This window comes from Procambarus clarkii, chromosome 7, assembly GCF_040958095.1.
Source record: "Procambarus clarkii isolate CNS0578487 chromosome 7, FALCON_Pclarkii_2.0, whole genome shotgun sequence".
NCBI lineage: Eukaryota > Metazoa > Arthropoda > Malacostraca > Decapoda > Cambaridae > Procambarus > Procambarus clarkii.
This window is the reverse complement of record NC_091156.1, coordinates 10,834,844-10,849,174: the sequence shown is the minus strand read 5'-3', so window position 1 is coordinate 10,849,174 and position 14,331 is coordinate 10,834,844. Positions and strand designations below refer to the sequence as shown.

The 14,331-nt window shown below is 31.8% G+C and overlaps 1 protein-coding gene across 3 annotated transcripts in view; it reads left to right on the top strand.

Moving 5' to 3' along the window:
- Nucleotides 1–12,640, top strand: part of LOC123761297 (GRAM domain-containing protein 4) — a 115,119-nt gene extending 102,479 nt beyond the window's left edge. For all 3 annotated transcript variants that reach the window (XM_069312859.1, XM_069312873.1, XM_069312866.1), the window contains 2 exons: nt 4,923–5,070; nt 7,591–12,640. In XM_069312859.1, coding sequence (XP_069168960.1) covers nt 4,923–5,070; nt 7,591–7,827 — 385 coding nt within the window. In that variant the 3' untranslated portion in view covers nt 7,828–12,640. The remainder of the gene's footprint in view (nt 1–4,922; nt 5,071–7,590) is intronic.
- Nucleotides 12,641–14,331: the final 1,691 nt, after the last annotated feature.

The window sequence follows — 14,331 nt, the reverse complement described above, 5'->3', positions numbered from 1 at the left end:
TTAACACCATCAGTAGGTGCAACACCATCAAATTTTATTATGGGAATGGAAAGCATGTGCCAATGGAAAGCATAGGAGCATTATTAACTGTGTTATCCATCAATTATAATATTTAGTTCTAGAGAAAGCTGACAGTTGAAGCAATCTGGGATTTATTCAATCAGATACAGTACTGTATATGGAAACTCTCTCAGACTTCACCAACAGCATTGAGGATTATTTAAGAGTTTCATTCACTGGTTTAATTGTTGATATGAAGGAAATTATTTCTTGATAAACCCTACATACCAGAAATCCACTTTCCCTGGCTCTTAGTTATAATCTAGGTACATTTTGTAAGAATCTAGGGCGCATTTTTCAATTTGCATAATATATAAACATTTATAATAATTTAATTTATTGTGTCAGGGGTGACAGGAAGCCAGAGTGTATCCATACACGTTTTGGCTTTTATCGAGATCCTTCCCCCCAAGGCTGAATTACTGACCCCGCTCAGGATGCAACCCCACAACAAGCTGACTAACTCCTGAGTACCTACGCACTGCTAGGTGAACAGAGACATTAGGTGAAAGGAAATGTGCCCAACCATTTCTGTCCCGCCCAGTAATCGAAGCTGGAATTCTCTATTGTGTGTCGAGAATGAACTCGTCTGTACTACAGGGACCCTTGTACAGTATCTATTTCCAGTAGACAATGATTAAATAGGTTCTGGATTAGTAGAATATCATTTAAACAATCCTTATGAATTGCAAAATGGATTGCTTTAATATTGAAATTCTCCTTGAATTTCAATATACCAAGGAATTGTGTTTATTATAATTAATACATAATAAATTAATCATTACTAGTATTACAGATCTAGTTTTAATTAAAGTAATGGAGTATTAATGAGCATAATTAACACACTGGTTGTTATTAATCTGTTTAATATGATGAGGATAATAGTTTGTAATTTTCATAAAATATCAACTCTATTTATAAAGTACAAAAATTATAATTTTCATGAAGAGCATAGTTACCTTATATGAAAAAGAATTTAATTATTATACATTATTATACATTGACATTTACATACATTGTAATGTATTAATTTTATTTAATACATTATTCATTAGTATACATTTATTTATTATGCATTATAAATTGCTTATAATATTATTGATAACAATCTTATTATAGAGTTCCATTATATTTGCCTTAACAATATTCTGGTTTCCCAAGGGGTTAAGTTGGATATTTTCTGTATATATTATATAATTTTTATCATAATAGGCGCTGACCAGTAGGTTAAGCATTAATTCTGAGTAAATTAGTTATAACTAAAGCTGAGATATGGAATCCTCTTCCATACACTCCAGTTATTTAAAAACAGGTATATATTTTTACCAATTGTTAATATGTTTTTAATTTTCCAAACCTCTCTGTGACCTTGTTGTACTCACTTCCAGTAGCTTGTGTCTTCAAATGTATGAAAAAATACGATTAAACTCATAAAATCCTGAATATGTAGCTTAGTTGGAAATAATGTATTGCAGGAGCATCTGATGTTCGTAAAATTCACTTTGTTACTTTTGTTTACTGGAATATTACATTTTGCTGTTTGTAGTCAGATACAGTTCAGCAGAAAATTAAATCTAACTTCTCTCTTATGTTATGTAATATGGCCCTTTGTACTGGCTTTCAGTGTTTTGGTGTTTCATAAATTTTTTCTTAGCGCTTCTGATGTCATGTGGCCATTTTTCAACTACATTAACGTCTGTGTTTTCTTCACATCAAAATATTTTTATCGTTTGATTATGAGACTCATTAACCAATACCAAAATCCAAATATCATAGTAATTACATATTTTATTTTGTAACATATCAACACATTCTTTATGTAAAGTATTGGTTATGCCCATAATAATTTTACCAAGTTAAAGGTGACTCTATATTCATCTTATCACCCATCCACAACCCAGCCAGACCAAAGAGTGCTTAACTTGAGTGACTAAGCAAAGCACACGTCATCCACAGCCTCCATTCCATTCTTTTATAAAGTCATTGTTCTGAGGAAGACATTATTACGGAGAGACGTACAGTAATTACGGAGGAAAACATAATTACTAAGGAAGAAATTATTACTGACGGAGACATAATTACTGAGACATTATAATTGACACTAGTATTAGTGGCCCTCAGGTAAACTCAGGGAAACATTATTACTGAAAGAGAGACATATAATTACCAAGTAAGACATAATTACTGAGGGAGGTATAATTACTAAGGGAGGTATAATTACTAATGGAGGCATAACAACTGAGTGAGACATAATTACTGAGGGAGACATAATTACTGAGGGAGGCATAATTACTGAGGGAGACATAATTACTGAGGGAGGCATAATTACTGAGGGAGACATAATTACAGATGAAGACATTGTAACTGAGGAAAACATTTAAAAACTAAAATCCAAGTTTCCTGTGAATAAACGTTAGCTTGTCATTCATATACAGGATATATATACTGTATGGGCTTATGCTAGCCCATAGCCTCAGAGAAAAATGAAATCATTCAGAGAATATCTAAACATTTCTTTCTTAAATCATAGAAATATTTTCTTTTACCACCCTATGCCTATTTTATAAATCTATATTCAGTGTATTTAAAACTCTTCTTCAACATTACCTATCAAATGAATTAGATGTTTAAATTTTTATATACTGCCTTTCCTTTTATAAAGGTTTTATATGTATAATTTTATCATATTTCAGTTGCCGTTACATATAATAGTTTGTTGTTTTACTTTTTTGGTCCTCCACTAACTGTATCTGGCAGTATTAGTATGGTTTCTGATCATACAAGCAGGAGAAGACTGCATCAGCAGTAGGCAGTGGTGAAACTAAACTGAATTAAAGAATATATTTTATTTTAACAGCATTTAAACCAATTTCTATAATCTATAATGACACAAGTTGCATAGATGTGAAGCAATGGAAGGATCTGTTTGCATGGATTTTCTTGCTTTAAATGTAATGGAGATGATTTTTATATACTGTAGTTAGAATACTCTATTGCCTAACCTGCAATTTTTATATAATACTACTGTTCTTGTTTTTTCATTATTATCTTATGCATATATAAACCCTTTATTTGATGTTTCTAAATGCCTAAATGAAACCACTTGTACATCAAGACCACAGGAGCACCACACCCAGCTTCTTGCAAATGAAAATATTTTAATTACTTAATTCAACCAATAGAATTTTTCAACAAATATTTCAAGAATCATTGATTGTTTGACACTGGAAGGCTTGGAGATTGATAACTAAAATTTTTCTGGGAAAGAATGTAACATACTTTCTCAGAAATTTTAGTTGGAAAAAGGTGCCTTTAGATATTATGTGCTTAGATTGTTATTATTTTCAAAGTTAAGTGTTTATTGTTCTTTGTTTACTGCAAGACTATTTTATGTAAGGGTTTCAATGTAATCTATACATGCCTTTATTTAACTTATTTTGCCAGGGACAGAAAGCCTGTGTATATATCTGTTATAAAAGAGAATGTTCTTTATCTGTCTCTATGTTTTCAAAGTTGAAGAGCAAATTCTTTTGGCTAGCCACACTCAAATTTACAGAAGGAATGATTTGGGGTACAGGATGGACATAGAGTGGTCTGGGTAGGCCTAAGTTAAACACTTTAAGAAATATTAGCATGAAACCCTACCTCCACATCCAATTTTCATGAAATCACATGAAGTTTGAAATAAAATTAAGAATGCTGTGTCTGTAGGCTTTATCACTTAATTGAACAAATTACTCAATTCATTTGTGTTAATGATGAAAATAGTGAGTTGGGAAGATGTTTAGGAATGAAAATAGCTCAGTAAAATTAACATAAATATTCACATAGATAGAAATACAGTAGAAAGAGATACAAAGAAAGATAGAGAGTTAAAGAGAGAGAGAAACAGAGGGAGAGAAAGAGAGAGACAGAAAGAGAGAGAAAGAGAGAGAGAGAGAGAGAGAGAGAGAGAGAGAGAGAGAGAGAGAGAGAGAGAGAGAGTGAGTGAGAGTAACAGAGACGGACAGGCAGGCAGACCCAGGCAATGCGAGTCCACCTCCCCACTCCCCCTCTATCACAATCGCATGAATTTATCATATCAATGAGATAATCATTTTGAGGTAACTTAAATCAGCATTCTGGTGATTCCCAGAGACCTGCCTTATCCCACTCAACCATGATAGGACAAAAGTAAACTAACCATTGAATTCATTGGGAGGTTCTAGAGACCAGGCCCACATTGGTGCACAACCAGGATTTTTACAGCTGGCCCACCGGCTACACTATGGCCTGCGGGTAAAGATGTTCACACCCTTATCAGATCACAAAGAAATCCTAATGACATATATCAATGAGAAAAACATTTTTTCTATATATATATATATATATATATATATATATATATATATATATATTATATATATATATCGGTATATATAAAACAGTGTAGATTTGAACTCAGACCAGAAAAACATGAGGCAATGAGTGAAATGTCATTACCCATGATATTGAGGAATGAAGTTTACATAACTTGAGCAAAGGGTGAATTACCATGAAATACTGTTGTGGTGCTCTAGGAAAGGTTTTAATCACAGACTGAGAGCAGAAACCTATTTTTTAGATGTGGCCTGACCTTATTGCTTGAGTGACAACCTCACTTATAACAGGTCCAAGCTTAAATTCCCTGTGATCAAAGCAAATGAAATGTTATTACTCATAATATTGTGGATTAGAGTTTATATATGTATACAATATATGCACTTTGTAGGAAATATATCAAAATTAAGTGTGTTAATAATTCTTTATTATTCTAGTTTCTCATGTATTATTTCAATTAAAATCTCATGTTGTGTAAATGTTAAAATGTTTCACATTCTCAGCTTCCTGTGCTTTGAGCGTAGCAAGAGCCAGTCAGTGAAGAACATGAAACTTTCACTGAAGGAGGTACGCATCGAAAAGGCAAACAGCTATCCCTGGATACCTGGAGGAGGCATGGCTATTGAAGTCTCTGTGGATGGTACTGGCAAGGTATGTGATAAAGATATACAGTATAATATATGTCTGTGGGATGGTAAGGCATGTAATAAGATTTAAAGTGTGTATATATATATATATATATATATATATATATATATATATATATATATATATATATATATATATATATATACATATATATATATATATATATATATATATATATATATATATAAATATATATATATATATATATATATATATATATATATATATATATAAATATATATATATATATATATATATATATATATATATATATATATATATATATAAATATATATATATATATATATATATATATATATATATATATATATATATATATATATATATATATATATATATATATATATATATATATATTAGTGATTGTAAATATATATATATATATATATATATATATATATATATATATATATATATATTAGTGATTGTAAATATATATATATATATATATATATATATATATATATATATATATATATATATATATATATATATATATATATATATATATATATATATATATATATTAGTGATTGTACTTCACAGAGAACAGTAAAATAATTGTTTTAAGTAAAAATTGTATTGTTTTATATTCAGTATAATGATTAGCAATTATTAAGGATAATGTTTATCACATATAATTATCATTTATTTGAAATAATGATATTATATTATTATAATATAGTAATTAATATTACTTATATATTACTATATATTATTAAATATTAAATATTATTAAAAATATTATTATTAATATTACTATATATTATTAAATAATAATAATAATATATAATTATTATATATATAGTATATATATATAAGGAATTATAAGATATTCAATGTAAATTATTATAACAATTATTGTTGATAATAATAATAATAATAATAATAATAATAATAATAATAATAATAATAATAATAATAATTTTATTCACAAGAATGTGCATACAAAGAACATAAGATGGAGAGACAATTGTAGGTACAGGGATTACACACAAAAAGGAAGCCACTACTATACAAAGCATTTTGGGAAAACTTAGAATTTCTTAGAATAATATAGAATAATATTTCTAAATATTTCTTTGAATAACATTCTAAAAAACTTAGAATAATATAGAAAACAGATATTTTTAGGTATTATAGGATAAACCCCTTAATACTCAAAGAGAAGTGAGCTAACATATGTGAGAATGTTCAAGAAATATAACAAATGAGATAATGATGACAGACATAGACTATTACATTATGAAATCTGTAGTTCTAGCAACAGTACAGAAGTGGTTTTAACATTAATAACAAAACACAAAGGTGTGTTTCAGAAAAGCTACTAGAACATTGTTTATCCTCCTTGGGTGCCTTCCCCTGGTAGTGGCTGACATGAATAACAGTGATATGCCACCAGGCTAGTCCCCAAGCGGAGGGGTATGAGATACGAGGAAAGATTACTAGAACTAAACCTCACGACACTGAAAGACCAAAGAGTTAGGGAAGATATAACCACCACCTATAACATTCTCAGAGGAATTGACAGGGTAGATAAACAAACTATTAAGCACCGGTGGTATGCAAACAAGGGGACACAGGTGGAAATTTAGTACCCATATGAGCCTTAGGGACGTTAGATGGAACTTTTTCAGTGTATGAGTAATTAACAAATGGAATGCATTAGGACGTGATGTAGTGGAGGCAGACTCCATACTCAGATTCAAATGTAAATGTGATAGTGCCCAATTGGCTCTGGAATCTGTACACTAGTTGATTGACAGTTGATAGGTGGGACCAAAGAGCCAAAGCTCAACTGCTGCAAACACAACTAGGGAGTATAAAAGGTTTTCATAGTGCCATCATTCCCTGCACCTCTCTGAGTGGGCCAGATTCTGGAGCGGGGTGCACGGTAGGCCAATAAGAACTCTGCAACTGATGGAAAGTAGTAGTATGGCACTGTATCAGTGTAGTAGCTTCAGGGAGCCACCAAGGCTCACCCTGAAATTGGTGTTTCATTACAATCAACGCTGGTTTTTTATTATCTGTTTCATCTATCTAGTTCCCTTTCTTTCTAATTTTTTTTCACATATTTTTGAATGAGTTCAGTGATGACCATGAAATTTTCCCATGATGTTTTCATGCCATGGTCACTAATCAGCTCCCTTCAGGTGGTGTTTTGCAATTCCTCTTATTCCTTGAAGGTCTCCTCGAGGGTAATCTAGAATGCCATAATCATGAGCCTTTACATGGGTTTCTATAATTGTAATCTGTCTTAGAATATTGTGATCACATGAAGGGGTGAGCTTTTTTTCCTACCTGAATTTGATCCATCATGCCCTCTTTTGATGTTAGGACAAGATCTAGAATGCTTTTACCTCAAGTGGGTTGTCACATTTGTAATGCTTGTCTAAATGTTTAACATCTGTACAAAATTGTATTTGTGTAAATAAATTATATTAGTTAAATTTGAATTTTCCTTCAGAAGTACTTTAGTAGTTATATATCTTGTTTCTATAGGGATATTTCTTTGCTGGAATCCTGAATCGTGATGAGGTGTTTGATGGTATTATTGAAGGCTGCAAGAAACTGGGAGCAACATGGTGTGAGGCAGCACTTATCCATGAAAAGAACAAGGATGTTAAGGAATCCAAAGAAATTAAGGAAAAAGGGAAAGAAGCTAAAGACTTCAAAGAAACCAAAGATGTGAAGGATTCAAAGGACTCTAAGGAAGCCAAAGAAGCCAAAGATAAATGAAAGCAGCTATTAATATGAGTTATTGTAGGAGCCTATTAAGAACAAGTTGATGTGTATTTACAGTTTTGCCAAGAAAAGTAAGGAATCTAGTAGAAAAGATCAAGTGTTATCTTCATAAAATATATGACAACTGAAAAGAAAATTGTGTTAGTTTCTTGTATCAGAACTTCTTTAATAGGTGACACGAACAGGAAATGCTGTCATTTGGCCAAGTCTGCAGATATCTACCATAATTACCGTGAGCTTATTTCACAACACAGAATTGCAGAGTATATTTACAGAACAACTCTCGTTTTGCAACTTTTATCTGTGCCAACGGTTTCTAAAGATGTGTTAATATTGCCAAACAGTTGCATATATTGTAAATAATAACTCGACAACTAAGAATTTAAGTGATCTTTAAAGTATTTAAATCTGAAACAATGATATGAAATGTTTTTATAAATATAGAAAGAGTGGTATATGGTAATGTTAATATCCAAATTTAATGATGTAACCAAAACTAGTGTTGCAGTACTTACGTGGATATATCACCATGTGAATGTTGTAATGACCATTAAATCTCTGTATTATATATATATATATATATATATATATATATATATATATATATATATATATATATATATATATATATATATATATATATATATATATATATAAAATACAAACACTCCTTGTATTAACTAATGTACATCTTGTAACCTTTAAATATCTAATTAAGCACAACAAAACACAAAAGGAAGGGGGAGGTAGAAGGTAGAAGGAAAGAACATAGAAACTGTATTGGAGGGAACCTAAACATCCCTAATAATGCATTTTGTGCTGTCCACCAAGGCTAGGGGTCCCCTTTCTTCCAGCCAGAGGTGCTACTCCCTTTCCCTATACTTTATTTATATATATACAGTATATATTTATATTTATTTTTACATTACATTACATTATATTACATATTACTGTACTTTGAATAAAATGTACCTATTGCAAAGAGGTTTGTAATCATTTTGGTGTTTATTAGGCTCGTCAGGCCGAGTTCAGAACCCGACATCAGATTGTAGTCAATTTGTTAATTTTATGTGATTTTAAATTAATTGTTATTAGAATTGGAGTTAATAGTTTGCAGGAATTCTATAAAGTAATCCTTAGCTCCTGTTATTTGTTAATATCAATGCTAGAATGCAATCAAAATTAACAGTGTAAAATGAAGAGGTAATGGTAAATAAAATGGTAATGTCTGGTCTCTAACTGACATTATCTAAGTTGATTCTGAATATGCCCTTGGGAAATGTACATTTATGTAACTTCTTTTGAGAACCTTCAGATTTCTGTCAATCTTTTAATATATACTAAGTTTTCCACTACTTGTGGCCACACACACAAACAATCTCATTTGGATACAATGGCAAATTGCTGCTTGACTTCCATTGTAACTCATTATAAACTAAGTGATGTCATAGGCTCTGACAGTACTGTATAACCAATTGTAGGGAAAATGTATAGAGTTAATTCTCTTAATTGACATTGTGGTTATTCAGGATATTCATATCACTTGAGGGTTTCATCCCAAATGACACCCTATTTAGTGTACAATATTGATACATGTACATAATTTATATTTTACATTTTGACTAATGATGCATGTAAAATATCTTCTCAGAGCAATGTTTTAGTGTTGTGTTTTTTATAGGATGGACCCAAGGTCATCTCTCAAACTTATTGAAGAATAAAAACTAATTTGGTTTGGCTTTTGCGGATAAACAATATAGGAAGAATGATGGAAGTTATTGAAAGGATAGGAAATAGCAGTCTTTAAGGGATGTTGACACCTATATCTTTACTCTATGTATATATCACATATTTATCACTGTTTATGATACCTTATCTGTAATAATTTAGGTGCATCATCAGCTCTCTTGCAGTCACTTATTTGAGAATTACTCTCAACCATTATTATCCTTATTAATTATGTTAATTATGCATCCACTGGATAATTACTTTGTCATGCTGAATATTTTATTTTGTCATTAATCAGTCTAATTCTCACTCATCTGTGTGCTTTCATTTTAGGTTTGACCACTGGCTACATCACCAGGTTCCATAGGTCACTAACTGTATCACCAGGTGCCATAGGTCACTAACTGTATCACCAGGTGCCATAGGTCACTAACTGTATCACCAGGTGCCATAGGTCACTAACTGTATCACCATGAGGTGCCATAGGTCACTAACTGTATCACCATGAGGTGCCATAGGTCACTAACTGTATCACCAGGTGCCATAGGTCACTAACTGTATCACCATGAGGTGCCATAGGTCACTAACTGTATCACCAAGAGGTTCCATAGGTCACTAACTGTATCACCAGGTGCCATAGGTCACTGTATCACCAGGTGCCATAGGTCACTAACTGTATCACCATGAGGTTCCATAGGTCACTAACTGTATCACCAGGTGCCATAGGTCACTAACTGTATCACCAGGTGCCATAGGTCACTGTATTACCAGGTGCCATAGGTCACTGTATCACCAGGTGCCATAGGTCACTAACTGTATCACCATGAGGTTCCATAGGTCACTAACTGTATCACCAGGTGCCATAGGTCACTGTATCACCAGGTGCCATAGGTCACTAACTGTATCACCATGAGGTGCCATAGGTCACTAACTGTATCACCAAGTGCCATAGGTCACTAACTGCATCACCGAGTGTCACATGTCACAATTGTATCACCAGTGCCACATATTGCTAACTACAGTACATCACCAGATTGCCATGAATCATTTCCTGCATCACCTGGTGTCAAACATTACTAACTACATTAGCTGATGCTAAATGTCACTAACTACATCCCCCAAGTGCCATACAGCACTTATTACATCACTAGGTGTCATACAGCACTAACTACACCACCAGGTGCCATACAGCACTAATTACATCTCTAGGTGGCATGTGTCACTAACTGCATCACAAGGTGCCATTTGCCATGTTTTTAATTTACTGTCATACATGTTGGAATTACAAGTATTGATAAACTCGCCAAAAAGTACTCTTAAGAGTCTCTAATTGAAGAGGATACAAATACTAAAAACATATTATCTTTTTAAATGTAGTTATTTTCCCAGATATGAGCTGTTCCATGTTGTAATTTGTTATATATTTTAGCATTAATTTCATCTTATTTCTATAGTGACTGTTGTAAATTTGCACATTACAGACTTCCCTATCATTATATTCTCTTGTATGTCATTATATTAATGGGAATATTATAATTCTGTTAATAGTCACGTGATTAAGTGTGTGAAGCAAATGGCTCATGCATACTGTATAGAAACTAGAATATTTTAAGGTGGCAAATAAGGTCATTTAGATATTAATAACTATGTCATAGTATATCACTGATCTAAGTACTGTATTTTTGTTCATCATTCTTCTTTGAATAAAATAAAAGGAATTTTCCAGTAATTGGATAAAATCTTTTGGATATGGAAATGCATGTTAATGATGCAATAAATGAGTATTATAAATAATCACAAATTGGCTTTCCGTCCTTCTCTCAAAGTTAATTCAGGAAGAGTTTTACCTGTCTGCATATGATAGATATATACTGTACTCATTATGAGGCTTAAATCATCGGGGTGGTTTAAATGCTTTCATACTAGCACCATTAAATCCATGCCCAAAATGCAAGCAGTGTGCATAAGAACAATACAGGTATGTAAACTTAACATACTGTAATTATTTAGCAGCAAAGGTCCTGAAGGGCTACATATCATTACTATGATTTAAAAAAAAAAACAAGAATGACTCTGTGGCAGTAAGGCTGTTGCTGTAGTCCACACAATACTAAAACTACTGTGGTAATTGTATTTAGAATAAATAGCTTCAAAATGTGCTCAAATGTTTATTTTTGTTTTGATTTATTATAATTTATATTTCTAGCATTCTTAGCCAAGATTTATCATATTTCTTGTCTTTATTAACCAAGGAATATTTTCTGCACATTTCCCTATTTCTGGTGGAAAAATATGCATATATGATCAGATGTTTTTACACAATCATTTGCATAGAAATGTATAACATGTTATTGTCTTCTAATAAATAGTTTTCTGAAAATTCAACTATGTTTCAATAATGTGAATAAAGTTTGGAATAATGTGAGTAATATTCAGACTAAAATTTATTATGAAAAACATGAAACAACCACATTTGTTTGCCTTAATTAAAATGTTTTATAAATACAATGTGAAAAAGAGGAAAAAGTAACACTTTAAATATGGTACTCATATCATAAATTTCATCTTTTGAATCAAGAGAGCGTATGTCTTCTCCAACCATTCATAGAAGCCTTTACTATTGTGGCATTTATATTATGCTATATAATTTCTTAAATTTTTCCATACTCTTAAAATATACAGACCCCGATAAAATAACAAAGGATTAAAATAATATTTGTTTTCCTTTACTAACCAAGATCATACAAATTGCTTGTTTATTTTACCTTCCCTAGAAATAAGAATATTCAATGTTTTGGAATTACACGTGAATGTAGAAGAAAAAGTATATATTGTTATAAATAAAGGGAGATAGATACACCAGTACAGCTGTCTTCCATAGCATGGGATCTTGTCACCAGACCTTGAACTGACCTTCATGAACGTTACTGTATATTTTAAGTATCAGCTATATTAATTTATGAAAAGCTTAGAAGGATTAATGTAGCAAGCATTTATTTTGTAGCATTTCTAGTCAGTGTTTAGTGTACAAGGAAAGTACTACAGTATATAGACCAAAATATATTTTCACACAAGTAAAGGTTTTTCTTAGCCTTTTAATCTGCCACCTTGAAAAAAGCTGCTTGTGAGCCCACCTACAGGTGACTTTAGTTCCTGCACCACAGTTGGAGGCACAACAGGTTATTCCCTTTGGAACTCCTGTAGGAGTCCATTGCAGGGTCCTTATAAGGTTCATTGTCATTGTCTGCCCGAAACACTTTGGGTAATAGTGGCTTTAGGCATTGTATGTACTAGCTCTATCTATAAATACATCAATGTTTTGTATCTCACCCTGTATGTATGTACTTTACCTGAATAAATATTTGACTTGATTTTTTATTTGATTTGATTATTTTAATTTTATTAATTTATTTATTTACTTATTTATTTATACAAGAAGATACATCGGGTTGTGGAAGTACAGTACATACAGTGGTGATAGAGTGGTAAATTCTTGCAAAACCACTAACATGCATAGTGTTTTGACCAGGATCTTAAGCTAACTAATTATGTAATACATATGAGGTACATTATAGCAGAATTTGAATTCAACACAATAACTACATTATAAATTGACAGGATAAATTATACTGAAGAAGTTGCATTTCTTTAGTAATAAACAGGGTGAGTGGGTAGCATAAGATATTGTGAGAGCAGCACAAGGGGGAAGGGGGTACAAAAGAAACATTTTTAGTTCATTTGAGAGTGAGTTCCATATACCAGGCTCTTTTATTTGCATGGAGTGTTTACACAGATTTAGTCTGGGAATATCGAAACGAGATTTATTTCTGGTCTTGTAGCAAATGTTGCGTATATGCACAAAGTATTAGTATATATGCACATTAACAGTCAACTATTTATTTATTTATTTATGCATATACAAGAATGTACATAAGGAATGTGAGGATACAAATATGGTAATTACAGTCTTGTAAAGCCACTAGCACGCGCAGCGTTTCGGGCAGGTCCTTAATCTAAGAAAATTTTAAGGAGGTAAATACTTGCAAAATTTATAGACAAAAAAATGATAACAGTTACATGAAATGAAAAAAAGAAGATGAGAGAAAATTGTAGGTACAGTATATTAAAGCACATAGGTAGCTAAGATTGATTGCAATGACAGCTTGAATGGCAGTTGACAAAAATTGGTAGTCACAATACAGCATATGGCTAGCACATAAAAGAAGACAGCAATGAACACAATGATAAGGTTGTTTGATATTACATAAAAATTAGGAGATTGGGTAACACTAGGTACAGAGCAAATTTAAAGCTCAGTGTAGGAAACTAAGAAGATGAAGTTAGGTACTTTTTGGTTTTGCTTTTAAAAAGGGCAAAAGTTTTACAGTTTTTCAATTCACTAGGGAGTGAATTCCATAGACTAGGTCCCTTAATTTGCATAGAGTGTTTACACAGATTAAGTTTGACCCTGGGGATATCAAAGAGATATTTATTTCTGGTGTGGTGATAATGGGTCCTATTACATCGGTCCAGGGATTGTTTCAGAGCATGGTTTGCATTTAAGAACAGGGTTTTGTAAATGTAGTTGACACAAGAGAATGTGTGGAGGGAGTTAATATTTAGCAAGTTTAGGGATTTAAACAAGGGAGCTGAGTGTTGTCTGAAAGCAGAGTTAGTTATTATTCTGATAGCAGATTTTTGCTGTGTGATGATGGGCTTAAGGTGGTTTGCAGTGGTAGACCCCCATGCACAGATACCATAATTATGATA